The following is a 21,393-nucleotide window of genomic DNA, read 5'->3' on the forward strand; positions in this document are numbered from 1 at the left end:
AATAAATATAATCTATGTATTTAACAATTGATATCCAATATCAGACTTGGTGAATATTGACATGAGCATTTAGGATCATGAATACTGTATAGGTATAGTCCTTCCATCATCCGTCTCCTGATCAAAGTCTAGGGGTCGGTTTCCATCCTAGACAAGAGATTATGCTTAATAACTCAAGATGTGTTTACTCTATTGGTTGACAGAGAAAACTATTGCCTACTCAACCAATCGTTCTGCAAATGCTTCTGTTTTGGATGGGTATTGAGAAGGAGCGGAAGGGTGGCCACAAACTGTAAGAGCTTGAACCATTTCAAAGGGAATAGGAGACTCGACTGTCATATACTGAAAGGTGATGGATTCTATTTTAGAATCCATCGTCCTTATTACATATTCTGACTGCACGGACAAGATTTATAATGACCACTCCAAGATATGGTCATCTTTCACCAATCTAAGATATAGCCATGATACGCATATGATTGCATTGTTCCTCAATTGCGAGGACTAATGCCATACTACAAGAGCCGAAAAGTTCAAGTATACCGTCCAAGCCTCCTAGGCTTCTATATAACGACTTTCCGCGAGTCAGTTTAGTTGGCTTGACAATCTTGCCAGCCACCCACTAAAATTTTATAGACGTCCAATGTTTGTTACCGATGAAACACGACACTCATCCAATAAATGCAATATGTAGTACAAGTCTCAATAAGACTCTTGATATCCAGTCACGAGGTCGTCGACTTGGAATGTTTCAAATCCAACCCTTAAAAGTTGGTCTTATAATAGCCATCAAATGCGTATCCCAACTACATAGGTTGTAAAATTTGGTTTGTGGGCTTTGTTGTGATATTAAGAATATAAATATAATTAGTAAGCACAATAAATACAATTGCCAAATAATAAATACTCACTTTATTCATAAATAATATTACAATTACATCAAAATTATCAAAATAGATTACAAAAAAGATCAATTCCAATTGACTTTTTGATCACCTATTCTACTACACTTGTGATTAGATAAAATCTCAAGGGAGGGATAACGTAATCATCCACTTTCATTTATTCCTTTGTTCTTTCAAATGTTCTTATACATAAGAGGAAATTAGCCTGGAAATAAGACCAATTCCTCAGTCCCAAGAACAAAACCAAAGACCAACAAATACAATGACCTGATGAGAGTGAATAAGAAATAAGACAATTCTGGTGCACAATAATTTTTAAAAGTTACTTTGATTTACCAAAGCTGGTGGCAATGGGGATGATAACAGTGACAATGAGCACAAGGAGAAGAATAATCCCAAAACACAAACACCTTCAACTGCTCTTCTGGTTGTCCTTAGCAATCTCAAGGTTTATGGTCCATCATTAGTGTATTAGGCCGCAGCTCAATTTAAAGATTAAATTAAGGAATGCAAGATATCACAATATCCTAATAGCCTAGCATAAAATATTTTCATGTAATGCTTTATTGATTAAACTACCACAATATTCTAACATTATCGAATCAAAACATAGTGATAGAACTACACAATAGCCCAGGTTGAATATAATAAACAAAAAGTGTATCAATACAATATTTGGAAAGCTAAACGACAAAATTACTGTAGAATAGCAGAAACAATTTCAATAACTCTTCCATCTATCTCTTTATCTATCTATCTATCTGTATATTTCTATATATACAATTACATGATTAGACAATCTCCCAACAGTAATGTACATGAAGCCAAGTTCTCAATTAACTATCATAAGTAATATATACATTTTATACAAAAAATCTAGAATACGATCCTCACAGTCCATTCTAAAGCAGTTGATTGGTCATCCAGGGCACAAATCTAGAACACCCATAATAAGTTGTTGGATTACGTGTGAATCGACATGAAACCTTACAACAAGAGAAGCTCTTCAATATATGTACAAATATGTATATTACACTGTCAACTTTGAGAAGTATTATACTTATGATTTTTCAAGAACTGGCTATGTGAGGACCCCTTGGGCGGCCACCCTCCTAATTGTATATCCTCAAAGGCTTGTTATGTGAGGTGCAATACTGAAAAGAAGAGGTTATTCCAGATCATAGTTAGAACTATTCTTACAGAAAACACAAACATATCGCTGCAACTGCAGATATAAAACAAATATATATCATGAATTCATAAACTCAGTACGCTGTATGCGTTATTTTTTTTTTTGGAGCAACTAAGGTATGTCTTGTGTTCTACAGCATGCCATATTAAGTTTTCTTTTTGCACGTAAAGGTCAGGGCTCATAATATAGCAATCAACTTATTTGCGCAGTAGATAATTAAAAGGACATGTAGCATGAGATGAAATTTTTAGGCTTTCTGCAAAACTTTCAGCAAGATTATCAACATCGAGCAACATAATCAAATTTATTAAACCAAAATGAAAATAGAATAATGTATAGAGTACCTGATTGGCTGCAGGAGGCCTTCTAGGGGTATTGTTACTGTGTTCCAGTCCAAGATATTGCTCCGAAGAAACACAAATACCGCTTCCCTGTAGAGTCAAAACATATTATGAAATTTAAGCGCATCTGTATATAAATATTCTCACAGTGTGTCTGTGTGAATAGAGTGAGTGAGACCTGGAAATGGTCGAACAAAATATCTGAATCCTCCAAGTATTTTGCTTGACTATGTGACACAAAAGCCAATCTCCACTGCATAAAATCGAGAAGATTTAAGCAGAAAGTAGAAGTTGTAGCATGCCTAACCACATAAGCATCATACCATCATTTTTATTTAAAGTGATTGTAACAATTAGGCTTGGGCTGTAATACCTTCAAAAATTCCTCATCTTGTACTTGCAACTTGTTTTGCACACGGACCTTGATACGAGACAAAGTTTCACCATCATTGATTACCAATAAAAATGGCTCGTCAAAGTTTTTAATTCGCTGCCAGAAGCAAAATGAATATATAATATTAAAAGTAAGAAAATGAAAGAGATGCACTTGCATGCTTATTATCTCAATTGAATTAGAGAGGTAGAACGAGTACAAATATCTAAGAAAAACTATGAAGTGATGAACTGAAAATACTACCGTCTGGTTTTGAGCGTCCTCATGCATGAAGTGACACACATGAATCAAACATTTACTTGAGCTAAGAAATTTCTCTTCCTCTGGAATCTGCAACGAGAAATTATAAAAATAGAGAAATTGTTGATATTAAAGATGAACATATGTGGAAGCCAATTTTAAAGAAAAAAGTGTCGTAGCCTATCAAAGGCACAGTACTAACATGGAAAGCAATTAGCAAGATATTTTTTGTTATGTGTATCACCTGAAAAAATGCAAGCATTTATATACATGCGTGCACCCACCCACCCCTAGAAGGGAAAGAAACATAGACACACATATATATAGAGATAGAAACAGACCTCTTCTGCTCGTAACGTCCAGCGGTTGTCATTTATTGCTGCGATCTTCTCACTATTAGGATATATCTGTAGGAACTTCGAGTTTCAGCAATTTACAAAAATAAGCATATAAGGCTAGATATAAGGAATTTCTAACATCCATTTGGAAACACATTATACAATTTACTAAGTCAGAGTGCATATCTCCGACGATTACGCAGGCATGCAGAGAGACGATCACAACATATTGTGTTATTTTCTAAGTTACGTACATATTATGATCACACAGCATGAGCTCTCACTGTATCTAAATTAGTAACAGAGAAGCACTTAGGTTAAGTGGAGGTACAAACAGGAGAACCACTTTAAGAGTGAAAAAATGACTAATTATCTCAAATGCCCCTCGAATTATGCCTCATTGTTCAACCATATCTAGTTAGTTGGTTTGATCATACTCTGTTTCGTCTTAACCCCGGTGGTTTGCCTACTTGTAAGCGTAAAATAAATTGAGTTTAACTATTTAAGTTGGATTATTTAGTAAAAATTTAGAAGAATATTCACCTATTATTTTGATATTAATGTTACAAAACTAATGAATGAACCAAAAAGAAGAATCAATAATTCAGGACCTTATAGATCTTGTGAGAGAATACTTGCAGCAACCTGAGTTCTGCATTTGGATGAGAAAGTTTCACCTGTTTAACATAAACATTGCAATAGTTAAAAATCATATTGTTATGCGACAAATTTTAGAATTTTAGAAACACACACAAGCACACTCCCCATAATAACTTGTCAGCTATATTACCTTCTCCTTGAGATGCTCAAGCACATCACCAACAGTGCTTTCTTTTGGCAGCCTGATACTATGAGTTTCCAGCTATATATGGAAAACAAATAAGATATTTAGTGTTTGCTAAATATATAATAAATTTGTAAGTCTGTGCATATGTATGCACTTGTATAGGAGCATAAAGTCCAATTATGAATGAATTCTCACTTTAGATCTTGCCGCATAGCTGAAAGCTAGTTTGAGGATTCTCAACTCTTGCAATTCTGGCAAAGGTATATCCAATACTTCGAAGTACAGAATATCAGAAAGCTGAACAAGAAAGTAATGGTTTGTTAGTTTCACACCCTCTCGAATGAACCCCGACCTAGAGTTGTATGAATGCATACTTCATCGTGATGCAACAGGATCTCCAACAAGTTTTCTACTCCTCGATATCTTATAGGATGAGCTTTTGGTCGCTGAGAGTAGATATTGTGTGATGTAAGCCGTAGTTTGGACGGATCATCGACTCTGAGTTGGTTCGCTACTCTCTTAACAACTTCATCATATGAATCAAACTTTGACCTTCACAATTAGTTAAATTTGAATAGCAGCGTTAAGTAGATCAATGTTACCAATCATAACATATGAAATTACACTATAGAATTAAAAGTCTGTCTTCTATTGAACTTACAGTTGTAAACAAAACTCATCCTTTTCAGGCCTTTCCAAGGAGCGAAAGTGGATAACCTGCAAACGACAAACCAAAAAAGTCAGCATATATTTGAGGAACAGAAGCAGTACCCTTAACATGGTGAGGATAGTTAAATGTTGTAGGAACAAACTTTAAACCAATTTCCTTGATTGTACAAGTTTCCCAAAAACATCACCAAAAAACCTACTAATAGTGAAGTCAAACCATGTAGCCGATGAAAAGCCAAGAAAATTGTCTCAAGTCAAAAGTAACAAAGAGTATGATTGCTTATTATACTAATAGTTCAACAAATTAGATGTTGGGAACCTAGGCTCTATCAACTACCATAGGAACCGCATTACTTTTTAATTTCATGTTCATTTGCTTCTAGAGTCATTTTCTGGAGAAATAGCTCAGCAATCTTTAACTGATCAGACATCTCTTTGTACCAATTAGGCACCCAATGAAGCTTGAAGCTAGTCTCTGTGGAATGCCCTGATCGTTGGCAATGATCACAAAACTGCTGCCTTTTGTCCGCTGGAAATTTCTTCTTGAAGTTCTACATTTCCCCTTGAAATGCTGCTCACTATTCATTTCCACACCACTCAAATTCATTTGCATCTGTTTTTCCATTCTAAGAAGCATAGAATATGCTTTAGTCATGGAAGGTAAAGGTTCCAATAGAAGTATTTGACTGCGTGCCTAATCGTAAACTGTGTTTAATCCTACAAGAAATTGAATCAACTGGTTTGAGGCTGTCATCCCAGCCATGGCTTTGTTGATTCTATAAGTGCAGCCTATGCATATACACTTCGGCTGGGAGCTAGGCACAAGAGTTCATCCCAAAGACGCTTTAGTTTTGTATAGTATTATGTGATGGACATGTTTCCTTGCACAACTTGTCCAATTTCTCGCTGCAGTTGGTACATCATAGGACTGTTGCTTTCGCCAAATCGAGCTTCCAACTCCAACCAAAGTTCACGTGAAGAACTAACATACATAAAGGACCTAGCTAATTCCTTGACATACAATTAAATATCCAAGTGGTAACCATGGAGTCAATACGATTCCATCTCTTAAAGTCATCTGTGTTTCCAAGCGGCCTGATTGCAGTGCCGTCAATAAAGTCCAGTTTCATTTTTGCTGTGAGAGCTCGTTTGAGAGCTCTACTCCAGGCGGAGTAATTAATTTCGAGTCAATAACGCAGAAACCATGACCATACCAAGGTGATCAGATGATTCTAACTGCAACAGCTCCTACTCTAGAGTAATGTGCATCGATGCACCACTGCCTCTCATCGCCATATTCGATTTATTGTACAAGTTCTATCTGAGATGATTGATGTTTAGAGTCCTTCGTTATGAAGGCTTTGATACCATGTTGAGAAGGAGAAAAATAGCGCAGTGATTTATGGAATCCATGTAAGAATGTATATTCATTTCTGTAACAAAAAACAAAAGAATGTACAGTGCTTTGTTCTTAAATACTGAGAGATGCGGAGGATGACGAACAGAAAGAAAAAATCATTAACTAATTAACTGCCTAGCTACACATCAGCAACACGTGGCATACACCTCATGCCTCGTCACTCAACTTATACAAATCGCATTTTTATTAACTAAAACAAAAGAAAACGTATGTCGTCAAATGCGCGTCTTCCCCCTGCTGCTTCCTCTGTATCAACATCAACCACAGTGTATCATCCTGGATCCTAGTTAGCATTTGCAACACCTATTCACATCTTAGGACCGTTGGCTGCCTATGCTTCGCCATCAGACCTAAACCTCATAGGTTTAAGTTCGACAATAGAGCATCCAAGTGTGTTCTCCTGGGCTATCTACCTCGGCAGATAGCTTACAGATTATATGACTTACATTCCCACAACATCTTTATCTCCAGAAATGTTCAATTTCACGAGGACATTTTTCCTTTTGCTCAAATTCCTCCCTCTGCCACCTCAGTTCCACTTCCTCATATTCCCTTGACTACTTACATTGATGAGGATGCTCCCTCATCTGTTGCCTCTACCCCTTCTCCTCCTCTTGTTTCCCAGTTTTCTTCTCTCTCTCCTTCTCGCCAGTGGAACAAAGAATTTACTCGTAGCCTGGCTGCTTATGGCTTCCAACAATCTACACATGATCATTGATTATTCTTCAAACGGTTGGATTCTGGATTTATTGGTCTTTTGGTTTATGTTGATGATGTGCTCATCATGGCGCCTTCTGCCTCTTTAATCTCACATGTGAAATCCTATCTTCATGCTCTGTTCACCATCAAGGATCTGGGTACTGCTCATTTTTTTTCTTTGGACTACAAATTGCTCGATTAGATACTGGGACTTCTGTTTCCCAAACTAAGTATACTCTGGACATCATTGCTGATTGTGGCTTACTCCATGCCAAACCTGCAGCCACTCCTCTACCTCCTGGCTCCCTGAACCTTATCATCGCCTAGTGGGTCACTTGGTGTATCTTACCTTCACTCGTCCTGATATCTCCCATGGTGTGCAACAACTTAGCCAATTCCTTCAGTGCCCCAGCACCTGTCACTGGCAAGCTGCTTTACAATTTGTCCGTTTTGGAAGGGCACTTCTGCGAAGGTTTGTTTCTATCCTCCTCTAATTCCCTCCATGTTCGGGCTTTCTGTGATGCTGATTGGGCTGCTTGCCCTGACACTAGACATTCCCTCACTGGCTTTTGTGTCTTCCTTGGTCCTGCTCTTATCTCTTGGAAAACCAAGAAGCAATGCACTATCTCTCATTCCTCTGTCGAGGCTCAGTATCGCAGCATGTCGCAGCATGGCTGCCACCAATTGCGAACTCAAGTGGATTTCCTTCCTTCTTCGCGATTTTGGCATTGCCATTAATGGTCCTATCCTTTTCCGCTGTGATAGCCAGGCAGCTCTGCATATCATGGCGAATCCTGTGTTTAATGAGCGCATTAAACATTTGGATACGGATTGTCATGTCGTCCGGGATGCTTACAAGGGTGGGTTCCTTGCTCCTATTTTCATTCGGAGCAAAGATCAGCTTGCTGATCTTTTCACGAAGTCACTCTCTATTGCTCTCTTTTCTGACCTAGTGTACAAGTTGGGCTTGTTTCTTGGCTCCCCAAGTCCAACTTGTGGGGGTTTGTTGCGAATGCTAACTAGGATCCAGGCTATTACCCAGTGGTTGATGTTGATACAGAGGAAGCAACACGCGGAAGACGCGCATTTGACCGCATACGTTTTCTTTTGTTTTAGTTTATAAAAATGCGATTTGTATAAGTTGAGTGATGAGGCATGAGGTGTTTGCCACGTGTTGCTGATGTGTATCTAGGCAGTTAATTAGTGAAAGATTTTTCCTTTTGTTCGTCATTTTCCCCGTCTCTCTGTATTTAATAATAGAGCACTATACTTCCTTTAATTTTTTGTTATAGAAATGAATATACATTCTTCCATGGCTTCCGTAAATCACTGCGCTATTTTTCTCCGTCTGAACATGGTATGAGAGCCTTCATAACGAAGGACTATGGACATCAATCATCTCAGATAGAACTTGTGCAATTAATCGAATATGGCGACGATAGGCAGTGGTGCATCGATGCACATTAAATAGGTTTTTCATCTTAAGAGATTTGCAACATAGGGTGCTTGCAATAGCAAGCTCCAATATGGCAAATATGAGTCTCATCTATGTTAGCCCTCTTATTGCTATTTTAAGTAAAAAATTTAATTAAAAACATAACGATTCATTTTCTAGGCGCGAGATATTGGATAAGCCCTAAACTCGAGACAGCTAGAGATATGGTTTTCAGTCAAATCCAGAGCTACTATATGTAGTCTAAAATTATAAATAAATATTGTTATTACACTATGAAAGGAACCTATACAACAGAATTTGAGTGAGAAGGAACTATTTGAAGAATAACACGGAAAACATCTAGTAGAGATACACTCTCATTAAAATAACTAAAAGTTGAAAGTTAGAAAGGAGTGAGCACATGCATGCTCATCTTCACCTAGGTCCGGAGGGAGGAACGTGTAAAGTGAGTTTGACATAAATGCACATCCCCATCTACGGCCGGAGAGAGGAAGACTGAAGTGAGCTTGATGTAGATGCTTATCCACGTCTAGGTCTGGAGGGAGGAACCTGAGCTTGACGTAAATGCTATCCGTATCTAGTTTTGGAGGGAGGAAGGCATGGAAGGAGTGTGACGTGCATGCTCATCCTCATCTAAGTTCAAGGGGAGGAAGGTGAGAACGAAGTGAGCTTGTCTTGCACGGTAATCCGCATCTAGGTCAAAATGGTGGAAATTAAAAAACACATATGTGTGACATACATGTTCATTCGCGTCTAACTCCGGAGGGAGGAAACTGAAAAAGTAGTGAGCATGATGTGCATGCTCTTCCATGTTTAGGTCTGGAGGGAGGAAGGTTGAGAAAGAAGTCAGGTTGACTTGCATGCTCATCCATGTCTAGGCACGGAGGGAGGAAGGCACGAGAGGTTTCATATTTTTCTAAATTTGAACAACCAAAAAATTGCAAGAAAGTTGAATTTTGTACATGATTTTCAGTCTCATCAAATGAAACCTCCTCCCAAAGATTTTTGGGTTCAAGGTCAGAGAATAACTAGGAAACACCTAATATAGAAAAAATATTCCTACAAAACAAGCAACCAGGGGGAACAGAAGAAGAGGATTGGACTTCTTCAGAGTGATGTGTTTACATTAAAGAAAAGCTCATAAATGAAGAACAGCAAGTTGTGAAAGAGGCAATTTCAAAAAATATTAATGAGCAACCGAAGTGAACTATATGCCTAAAAGGTCCAAGTTAGACTAATATGGATTATGTTTGATACTTTAGGAAAAGATATTCACACAATCCAGCAACACTGAACATAAGAATGAAATATGACACGTGAACTAGCGAAACTTATATCTTGTAACTACAATATAGTGATTCTACCTAAGATGCAGATGCATACAGATAAATATTACTAATTAATATGAACACAATAATTATGAAAATGTACTTGAAGGCTATGCTGGTATTCAAGGAAAGATGGAATATCCGGGCAATGAAATAGCCTCCTTGTTTGAGCAGGCAGTGGCTTTTGATACCAGACAATGTCCCCATCCTCTAGCTGCAATAAAAGAAAGCGGAAAGTTATCAAAATACAATCTTTGTCCAGACAAGATACTAGTGCTCGTGATTTTCATATACCTGGTTAGAAGTAAATGTAAGTCTTGTGTCAATGTATGTACACATGAGTGTGGGGTCAAACCTTATCTCCTGAGAAGCAAAAATCACAAGATATCTTCACCATTTAAAATATATTTGGGCATTTTGTGAAAGATATCTTCAACATTTAAACTGTATATGTGCATTTTGTGAAAGATATCTTCACCATTTAAAATGAATATGTGCATTATATTCCATATGCATAGCAATTTTTAAGTCCTTATAAAGAAATTGCATGTAGCATGAGTTATGTTCATCTCCATGACATTTGATAGATGCAAAAATAGCTCCATTTAATGAAAACAGTTGCATGTGGCTTTCATTTTAAGTTGCAGCTAACAATAATCTATTAAGATTCTTACCAGGATGTAGAAATAAGCAAATACTGTCTCTTCCATTCATATATTGAAACAAACCTCAAAGAGTTCTATCTTTTCATCTGGAGCATAGCCTGCAAGTTGATTTAACTTCTCTAGAATATCTGATGGCTTGTAATAACTCTTGACAAAAAGTCTTCCAGCATATCTGTTATGAAATGAGAATAGATTAAAGGCCAATACCATTCTTTTATCTTTACTTTTCAAGGAATTACTTGTGCCTATCCTTTCTATAGATATTTACTCCACATAGACCTCATGGGAAACAAGGGAATAAGAAAAATACCTTGACTCCCCTTTCTCAGGCTCATAAAGCTTAAAGAACAGTAAAATGTCATCACTTTCTTTATCAGGGAGAGGGCCGGCGCGCAAATTCTTAATCATAGTATAAAAATTTAATAAGACCACTGTTGTAAAGAAAGGCCTTCGAAGCTCATTTACTACATACATTTGGATTTATCATGAATTACCTGTGCACGCTCTACTTCTAAAAACAACTGCAGGTCGTCATTGGGATCCTTACTTGATAATCTCTTTAAATGGCTCACCTGCAATCATATAACAATCTGAAATGAGGGCGACCATGGCTGACATTCAAAATGTTAAGTGTCTTCAATTTGGTACCCAAGTAAGGAACTCCGAAGTGGAAATGGTCTCGATCAAGATCAAAAGCAGAGCCAATCAACAAACCCTAATCACGCCTTCCACAAATGTTTCTCTCTGCAAGTTTTCTCTTTTTTTTTTAATACTTATATATTTTTAGTTTTATAGACATTTTATATAAATGGGATGATTATATAATCCTTCATTGTAATTTAATGTAATTACACATAAATTTTATGTAGTTGGAAAAATTACATTTAGTAACACTATCATTTATTTTCGTCCAATAATTTAATCCCTCTATTAGTCAATATTCATAAAATTTGCTTATATTTAGTAAAAATTATTGAAATGAAAAACTATATTTATCCACGACTGACTTACTACTTATTGCTAATTGAAGTGAACTATTTGTTAGATAAATATAAAATCAGGAGTACTGGATGAAATTTTTCAAATGACATAGGGTCTATGTATAATTATACTAAACTTAAAGGAAAAGCAGTCTAATTATCCCTACATAAATACATACTTAATACTATAATGTAAAATATATTAGAATTGTGTTCAACGAATATCTCATTTTTTGAATTCTATATAATAATCTGATAATTTAACTTATATATTTACTAAAGTTATGATTAATAAATGATTTAGTATTTTTTATGTTGTTGTATACATTGAGATATAATACTACTTGTTCTTCTACTTTATTTTACATAATTAACAAAGTAATCATTTAAATTGCTATAGCAGTATCTTAATTATTTCATAATCAGTTTGGTTTTATTTTTAGAAAATTATCTTTTCAATTACATATATACATATATATATTATTAAACAATTTCATTATATAATTAATTCAGAACAAAAAAAACATTTTTAAGATAATCTTCTTTATAGTAATGAAAAAATTCCAAGAAATACTGAATATTGTTGTATGTTTTATACTTTATTAATTAAATATATAAATTAGCAAGTTATGTATAAATATTTTACATAATTTAATTTGTATCTTTACACATCTTTGCTAACTAAACTAATCTATTTTGTATATTTAGCATAAGTAAGAAGTTTCTAAAATTTTATATTTTGTTATAATCGACTATTAAGAATATTTAATTATTATTATACATTCAATTTCATATTAATTGCCATTATACTTTCATAATTTATTAATTAGTTTGGATTAAAATATATATATATAAACATATTTTTCTGATTAAACATAAGGTAAATCTTTCCTTTGTTTGTGTAATATGTTTAATAAATATTCATAAATACATTAATTTTTTTAAGTTATCTTCCGAATCAAAATTTTAAATTATTAAAATAACCTTGAGTTCGAACTTAGTTTTTCCTTTTCAAGTTATGTTGAGCTGCACTTGAGCTCGAATTTTAAAATTTTGTCGAACTCATACCCTTACAGTTACCCAAAAGAAAATAGAAAATAAGAAGCGAATGCAATATATTACCCAACACAACTCAAACTATATTTTCTACCATAATTCTTGTTGCATTTTCTATTTTGTTTCACATATACATATCACATGTATAAAGATTATGTCATTAATTTTATCTAAGAAAAATATTTTATACACGTCAAAATTAATAACATAATCTTTATAGACGTGATATGTATATGTGAAACTAAATACAAGATGCAACAGGAGTAGAAAATCCAATGTGAACACAATACCAGGAAAAACCGCATAATAATGTGGGAAAAGTGATACAAAAATGTAAGTAAGAAGCATAAGATGTTTACGGTGTAGGACTCCTCTAGGAGTGTCAATGGTCGATTAGGACGATGAGTTTTGTTTTGACGCTTTCCCCATAGCCAGAAACGTTGGAAGTACACTGGTGCAAGAAATTCTCTCGCAATCTCTTCCTGTCAATCATCTTTAATTTCAGCTGATACAAACATAGTACAAGTATGGAAAAATAACATTTTTCTTCTCATAAAATAAAGCCTTCCGCTTTTGGTCCCATTGGTTATGTGACTATCACTTTCGGTCACTAACTTTCAAAACGTTAGCACTTTTAGTCTTATGACACCTTTTATTAGATAATTAATATAAAAAAACATACGTAATAGTTAAGTGCATGGGAATAAAACTGTTGTATTTCTAAGTTCGAACTAAAGTGAGAGTCATGTAACCAAGGGACCAAACTTGTAAAGGCCCAACGACACGTGTTTTCTTAAAATATCAAACAGAAAGGTGTAATGAGACCAAAAGTGTTACTTTTCCTTAGTTACAGGGACAAAAGTGAGAATCACATAACCAATGGGACAAAAGGCAGAAAGACCCTAAACTAAGATACAAAAAATATTATTTTCAACATAGTACAAGTGACAAAAGAGTCAAAAGAACTACAACTTTAATTACATTATGGATACTTAAGGAATAGTAGAATGTTAAATGGTTAAATTACTATCTTACTTGACGAGACATGCTATTTTTCCGACACAGTACAAGTAACAACAAGAATAACAACAACAACAACTAAAACGTTAAATGGTTAAAATTACTAAAAAGAACATGCTTCACAAGAAGAACAAAAGTGTACTCCCACAAGAGTAAATGATATTGGACACAAGACTAATCATGTGCGGTTGGGAAAAAAAATACAATTACATACATAAACAAGCAGATTTTACAATAAAAAAAGTTCCAACTGATAGCTTAGTGAACTAATAAGGTTGAGTTTTGTTATTGGTTCTTCTCTGACATAGAGGGAAATTAAATTTCCTATTGCAGTTGTTAGTTACAAATTCTATTACATTGAAGTATACACGACATGTGTATAAAATCCTTCCTTAGATGAAATTAATCACGTAATCTTTATATTAAGGTGTGTATGTATGTAATGGAATAAAAACTACAACATGAATTGTAATAAAAAATTCAATCTGCATAAAAGGACACAACAACTATTAAGATTATGAGAACCTAACTTCTATCAATTGCAAATACTTGTATACCTTATAAGTGTGAAATGGTTTAAGCTTCTGAACATAAAAACTTCTAACTTTGGCATGATCCACTAAATCAAAACATATATCCTTTCCAATCTGCCTTGCAAAATCTTCATCAGTCACAACCTAAAGACATCACCATACTTCTCTAATTAAAAATCTGCTTAGAATGGAGACAATGAAATAGGAAAACTGTTACTATGTAGAAGAACTGTCAATATGATTTACCTTTACAGTCATGTACTTATCAGCTTCTGCTTTTTGTTTCTTCTTTAGTTCTTTCTCTTTTTGCTCCCTCTTCAACCTCTCCTACACGAACAAAAACTTTATTAATGCCAAATATAATGAAAAAGAATAACAGGGTGTTTGGCTAAGCTTATAAGCATGTTATTGAAACATTTTATAAGATGTTTAGAACCCTATAAGCTCTTGAGAACCATTTAGCAATATTTTTTTTTTTTGAAGAGCTCATAAGATCCTAAGTAAGATGTTTTGGATCTTATAAGCTCTTTAAGAAAAGGTTAACTTAACCTTTCTTTTCTTTAAAAAATCTTATAAGTTCTTCAATCTTAACGTCCAAAAAACAAAAACACACACATAATTTTGTTAGTGTTTCAGATATAGCCTTCATACAATTTACACCCCCTCAAAACAAAATTATCTATTTGTATAATTTTAATTCTAAGAGTTTGATGACTTTTTTTGGTTATTATTACAGTATAAAAAGCTTAGGATAAATTACATTTTCCTATCCGAACTACGCCCATTTTTACCCTTCGCTATAGAAATTTTTTTTGTGTCAACTTACCATATCAACTTTGCCATATAAGATCGTCCTTTTATTGATTTTCTGCAGGAAGAACATCGCATATTGTGCATATGTGAAAAATATCACATCACATAACCCTTAAACATCACATGCGCACTGCATGTGATGTTTTTTCAATAAAAACTTAGTTGAAAAATAGTTATAAATGGCAAACTGTAAAATTTTGTAAAGTTGAGATGATAAGTTGACACAAAAAAATTCAGATATCAATGTGTAAAAACGGCCATAGTGCGGATGACAAAATGTAATTAATCCAAAAGCTTATTTTGTCTAACACTCTAATGTCATACAAGCTCAAGCATCATATTTATCCAAACAATTTAAGAACTTAATTTTGAAATAAGAATAAGTATCTTTAAAATCCTATAATATCTTATAAGATTTAGAAGCATACGATGTTTCAATTAAACTTAGCCAGATAACCTCTAAATTTCTTTGGTAAAAGCAAAAATGACTTGAGCTGATTTTTTATCAAACCTTAAGATGGTGAGAGATATCTCTGTCATGAATGTCGCACAGTATTTTACCCTTGTCGCTTTCACGTATGTACACTAGCATATAGGCATTTGACTGCCTTGTAAACTTGAAGGGGGCATTATCTGGATTTGTCGTCATTACATGCTGACAAGACATAAATGAAAAGGTAAGAAAGTATCAACAAGTTTTAACAAAACTAGAAAAAATGAAAGGAAAACTTACTTCTTCTTCACCTCCATAAAGCTCGTCTAAAGCCTTTATTATGTCTTCTTTTGTCACTCGTTCATCATCGAATTTATACCTGAAACCATTCAGAATGATTTTCTTTATGTAGTTTGCAACGAGAGATCTACATGTAATGTATTGCTAAAAGCAAAAAACTTGCATTTTTACGTCACGAGAAAATAACGTTTTTGGTCGCATATGTTTGGGTCTTTTCCAAATTGCCGCATTTGTTGTGATTCTTTCACATTGCATCCCATAAGTTCAAAATTTTCTCATTTTGAGACCTCACCACACTTTTTCGTCCAATAATTAATGGAGTTGTTAAAAGGTTTTTAAGGGGGGATTGTGAGGGTTCCATTATTATTGTACGAAACATGTACTTAAAGACTAAAATTGAGAAAATTTTCAACTTATGGGATAAAATGTGAGAAAATCATAATAAATGGGACTAAAGTGAAAAAGGCCCTAACATATGGGACCAAAAATGTAATTTTTCATTACGTCTCACAAGTTAGCCTTTGGCAATGTTTGGTCCCATTGTTTTCGAACTTACCATATTGCATTCCATAACTCCAAAAAATTTGTAATTTGCATGCCGAGCCTTAATTCCATTAAATTTATTTCACAAAAAAGATTACTAGTGTTAGGGCTTGGAACTAATTGTAATTTTTTTAGAGTCGTAGGACAATATGGTGAATTAAAATACAATAACACGAAAATCGCAAAGAGGCTAACTTGCAGGACGTAAAATCAATTTTTTCCTAAAAAGCATTAGTTAATGGCCTAATAATAAAATAGTGTGTCAAATGAAGCTTGTTAAGTTTACGCTTCTCAGACAATACAAGCTAAGGAACATTTACAAATATAGATATGCAATTTTTTATGGACTAAATTCAATAACTAACTCAATACCATTGGTTGGATAGAGTTGGCCTTATGAAAGCATAATAGTGTCCGCCTTGCACACCACCGCTATGGACCAAAACACTGCAAAGAATGAAAAAATTGTCGGAATGAAAATGTAACCTAAAGTTACGCAAGTGTGAAGAATAAGAAAATTTACAAATGTTGCAATTTGAATAAGAAAATAATCCCAATGATCAATTTTCTCTGGAACAAAATTTCTATCCTATATTTTTTGAATTTTGGCATTTTAGTGCTTTATCTTTCTAGGCTTGCCAAAATAGGTCCTATAGCTTTTAATTTTTTTACAATTTTGGTCCATACCAATGGGAGCCAAAGTCCGAATTAAAGAAGAAGCATGTGTGAGGAATATGTTTTACTCGGGAAATATTTACAAACTCCAATGATTGAAGGACCAGAATTGCAAAATTTACAAGTTTACATGACATATTTGCTACACTGGAAAAATAAATGGCTAAACCGTTAAAATGCAAAAGATACAGGATGAAAATTGCATTTAAGCGAAATAAAGTATACAGAAAGGATTTGCCATTACAAAAATTGCAGGTGTTAAAGCCAAAACCAAAAAGAAAAACTTCTACTTGCTGAACAAATCAAAATGGGGTGGTGGAAACATCTATTTACTAACCTGTGAAGTGTATAGAGGTTGCGTACTCTTCTATTAGCCTCAGGTGACAAGTATCTTCCATTATCTCTATCCAGATCAAGTTCAAGAGGAAACTCATAGCGGTCATTTATCTACATGCCATCAACATCAAATAAAAAATCATTCATATTACAAGAAACACAACTTGGACATGACTATTAATGCACCAATTAGTCAAAGCTTAAATAGGTAGCCAGAATTTCCTTTGTGGCACATAATTTATTTTATTTTATTTAGTTAGACAAATTCCCTTTTCGAAAACCCGAAAAGACATCCGCTTAGCATATTCCGACCAAATTTGGAGACTCTGATTGCTAGAGTCCTGAATTGCATAAATAATAATAATTTAATGTCACTAAATTAAAATCTCCATATTTGGGTGTCCTAAAAGTGCCATCCTCTAACATGTTGGACAAAAAATTTCAATTTAGCCTATGGGATGTTAATCATTAGTCTTGGTAGGACATACTCAAGCAATAAATTTAACTATTATAAGAAGACTATTTTTTATTGTATTTGCTTCTAGTAAGACAAAATTTGTCTAACTTGCAATCTTGATTGTAATATTTGTTATAGAACAAGATCAAAGCTATTACTAACCAGTCTTCTTAAGCTGCACACAGAAAGAGGTAAGACTTAGCCAATTTGTACACTTTTTGCTCTAGTCTTTACATTGTATTCAACCGTACAGTTTGATAACAAAAATTTGCAAATCATGCATCTCATAAGTTAGAAGAGAAGTTTAACTACTAACCTTTACCATGCCATCCCGAACAAACTGATATTCAAACCGTTTTAAGTGAAGCTGGAGCACTGGTGGGAAGTTAGTAAACAAGACCCCTTTCTTAGCATCCTGAAACACGAAATCATCAATCTTAAGGTGGTCCTTTGACAAGACTCTAATAATATGCTAAGGAATATAAGTCTAAAGAAAACAAGCATGTCCTCCTGACAAAAGAGTCATCTAACTAACTCTCAAACATAAATACACTAGTGAGAGATAAGGTTAAAATGATCATTATATTTAGGATAAATTACAATGACCTCTTAAGGATTATCATAATCCTAAATACCATTGTTGTTTGAAAAATTACTAGTATCCATGATGTTTGATGAATTTATGTAATATTTGGATGAAGGCCTGAAAAAAATCTACTTTTTCCTTGCTTTTTTTCTTTTTAACAAATAATAAAATAAGTTGACATGGTTAAATGTTCTTCTTGCCCTTCAAGATTATAAAATTTTTTTCAATATTTTAAAAAATAACTTAAAAAATTTCATAGACCATAAGAGTATTTGGATCTAAGCACCATAAGAAAACTGATGGAAATCTAATGAGGTCTTACGAAATAGGTTAATTATTTGGTGGACATTAAAATCAGGTGGTATTCATAAATTTTCAAATAACAAAGAGGTAGTTTTAATTTTGTCAAACTTGAGGAGAGCTCTTTATAATTATTTACTTTTATATATTTAACTAAACCAGCAAGTAAATTAACTTAGCCTACTCACCTGCAAACCATATTGCCCCGCATGATATTTGTTATCACCATCTAAATGTTCAACTGCAACATACTTATCAAACGAAGCATAGACATCATGACATCCCTTGACATCAAGCTGAAGATCTACCGCATAGAGGACACAAAAATTTATAAAATGAAACTAAAGAGTCTAAAGGCTAAATAGATCAACTACAAGTACCATAGAATGACTCCTGTCTACTAGACTTGTAATCAACATTGATGCATTCAAGGTAGTTCTTGTGGTGCCCTTCAAATAAGTGTTGTATAGCACCTTCCACAGCAGTTCTCTAATAATGGTAAGAGGATAACAATTAGTTAAGAAGAATTCAAAAGTTTGTAATCAAATTGACAGTAGTAGTATTCTATTTCTAGTGGACCTTCATTTTTTCTTCAAGCTTCTCACACAGGACTCTGTTGAGTTCGTGTACATCATGTTGCAGGAAAGCATGATGTGTATCCCACCCAAAGGATCTTGTCAAATCTTTTGTTCCAACACTGCTTTCACTGTGTTGAAGCTTGTAAAATAAGCTCTGTAGGGCCATAGGTATACTTGTCGATGGCTCATCATTAACACTAGTTGTCATGTGGTATACAACCTGAATAAGAATCAAATATATCATCACTTCCCTAAGAAACTTCCATACATGAAAATAAATCATGATACACAACTAGATAGTCCCTGAAATGAGATCCTTAACCTTTCTGAAATAGGAAATATGGAACAACATCTGGAGAAGAGAGTTCATATAACAGGTGGCTCCTTGGTTCTTAAGTCCAACATAACTAGTTTCCCTTTTTGAATTATATAAATATTGGTCTGTAGCTCTGTAGACAGTAATCTCAGCTTCGATCACACAAATGTCATTGACTATAAAACCTCGGCTTGTATCATAAAGGTCATTAAGTGGCATGAAGGATGTGAAACCCCAATCACTTTCCCCAGCATTAAGTTGGTGTTTTGCTTCTGCATGGTCAAAATGTAAGTGCAGATGAGCAGATAAAATAAAATGAGCATTCAAAGGAAAAACATAAACATGGAAGAACAAATGCGTGTTAGAGAATTATACATATACTATGAGATCCAAAAAATGAAATAAAATCTTAGTATATATAAAGGGTACTTCAATACCTTTTCTAATTGAATTGCTGCTATGAAATTGATTAACAATAGTCAAACTGAAGTGTGCATATCTGCTCCAACCATATGGTAAATTAGCTGTGTCAATAAATCCCATATACATGGATAGAAAATCAACATTGTTCCCCTTCGGAAAAATGAGCAGCCTCCTGACATGTATATAGCAAAATATTAATTTCTAATACTACTACAAGTGTCGAAAGTTGTACAAACCATCAATTATATATTAACGTCTCAATTCATATATCAGATAGAAAATTACCATGTAACATCACCAAGTTCATATGTACTGGAATAGAGTTTCGTCATACTCAATCTTGAAAAGTCTTTAATCCTCCAAGTAATCTTAACCGATTGAGCATCCTCCACTGGTTGATTTTTCATGGAATTACTTGTTCCTTCATGTACTACAAAAAAAGTTTCATTAAATACTAAATTATAAGTAAGGTTTTAACATTAAAACAAAATTTGCTCACATTGATTGTTTCATTAAATACTGCATAATAAGTAAGGTTTTAATATTAAAATTACATGTAAGAATTTAACATTAAAGCAACATTTTTCACTTATTGTTTCATTAAATACTACATGATTTTAAAATTAAAATAGCATTTGTTCCTATTTATTGTTTCATTAAATACTGCAAAAGAACATATAACGAAGATATTCAGAACAATATCATCAGCTGCAGTCCAACTCGTCAAGAACATCTATGATATAAGATTTATTAACATTCATTCTTTTTTTCTTTTTGGAACATTTTGCAGAGATGAAATATACATGGCACCGAATAATTAACAATGTAGCTGATCATGTAGGCCAACAGAGTGACTACTGGAAAATTCTTATTCCTTAAAATTGGATGAACTCATGAATTTTAAAAAAGACGTTTCCCAATTAAAAATCAATAAGAAATATTTTGGTCTATAAATTTACACAAAAAAATCATGCACCAAGACAAAACCTATATATGTTATTGAAGTTTCTTATGCTCATTGAAGAAAAATAGCCAAATCAAGAAATAAACAACAAAATAAAATACAAAAATTAGGAAACAAAACAAAATCTTATAGGCGAGTGCAGAAAAATATGCACAAGCATTCACAAAACATATAAACTACTCTTTATTAATTTACCTTCCATGGATATAGGCACTTCCATTTCCATCACTTCCGGAACAAAAATATTCATGTGCTCGTGCTGCAATTAAACAAAAAAAAATCACAAATCAAAACCTTCTCACATGAAACTAATTAAACACCTCACGGAACTAAAAAATAAAAATGGAAAAAAAAAACACGCGTGGTAGACAACAAAAACAAGATTCCACAACTCTTGATTAGCAACACGCGTGGTAAGCTATACGCACCTCGTTGTGGCTCTGTGAAGAAGGCATAGGAGGCATTGAGAAGAATGTAGGTATAGTTCTGTATTGAATTTAACTAAAATGAAGTGAATTTGATGGAGCTCGTTGCCTGTGCGTAGGAAAAATAGAGAGAGGATTTGGGTGGAGAACGATGGTGTGTATGCTGGGGAGTTTGGCCAACTTAGATTTTCAAGATTTTTTGAAAATTTCATGTGAAACGG

At 34.0% G+C, this 21,393-nt stretch overlaps 1 protein-coding gene across 1 annotated transcript; it reads right to left on the bottom strand.

Moving 5' to 3' along the window:
* Window positions 1–216: 216 nt before the first annotated feature.
* Window positions 217–21,378, bottom strand: LOC105158534 (ubiquitin C-terminal hydrolase 13-like). The gene is made up of 32 exons (XM_088878142.1): window positions 21,176–21,378; window positions 20,943–21,006; window positions 20,069–20,213; window positions 19,798–19,955; window positions 19,367–19,632; window positions 19,046–19,264; window positions 18,847–18,955; window positions 18,655–18,770; window positions 17,897–17,995; window positions 17,125–17,234; window positions 16,485–16,559; window positions 15,570–15,648; window positions 15,348–15,491; window positions 14,270–14,350; window positions 14,048–14,167; window positions 12,830–12,952; window positions 10,929–11,006; window positions 10,745–10,833; window positions 10,498–10,606; window positions 10,064–10,132; window positions 9,873–9,983; window positions 4,859–4,914; window positions 4,572–4,749; window positions 4,393–4,494; window positions 4,201–4,272; window positions 4,022–4,087; window positions 3,414–3,479; window positions 3,076–3,162; window positions 2,812–2,928; window positions 2,617–2,691; window positions 2,442–2,528; window positions 217–396 (listed from the first exon to the last, which is right to left on the bottom strand). Exons 1-32 carry the CDS (start codon window positions 21,209–21,211, stop codon window positions 217–219), a joined length of 3,486 nt encoding a protein of 1,161 aa, XP_088734268.1. The 5' UTR covers window positions 21,212–21,378.
* Between the last annotated feature and the right edge of the window lie 15 nt (window positions 21,379–21,393).

The sequence above is a fragment of the Sesamum indicum genome, linkage group LG3 (assembly GCF_026168435.1).
Source record: "Sesamum indicum cultivar Baizhima isolate 11 linkage group LG3, ASM2616843v1, whole genome shotgun sequence".
NCBI classification, from domain to species: Eukaryota; Viridiplantae; Streptophyta; class Magnoliopsida; order Lamiales; family Pedaliaceae; genus Sesamum; species Sesamum indicum.

Coding starts and splice junctions, on each gene's coding strand:
- LOC105158534 (XM_088878142.1), bottom strand. CDS start 21,211: ATGCCTCCTATGCCTTCTTCACAGAGCCACAACGAG. Junction 10,607..10,744: donor CCTGAGAAAGGGGAGTCAAG/GTATTTTTCTTA, acceptor ATTTCATAACAG/ATATGCTGGAAGACTTTTTG. Junction 2,529..2,616: donor TTTTGTTCGACCATTTCCAG/GTCTCACTCACT, acceptor TTGACTCTACAG/GGAAGCGGTATTTGTGTTTC.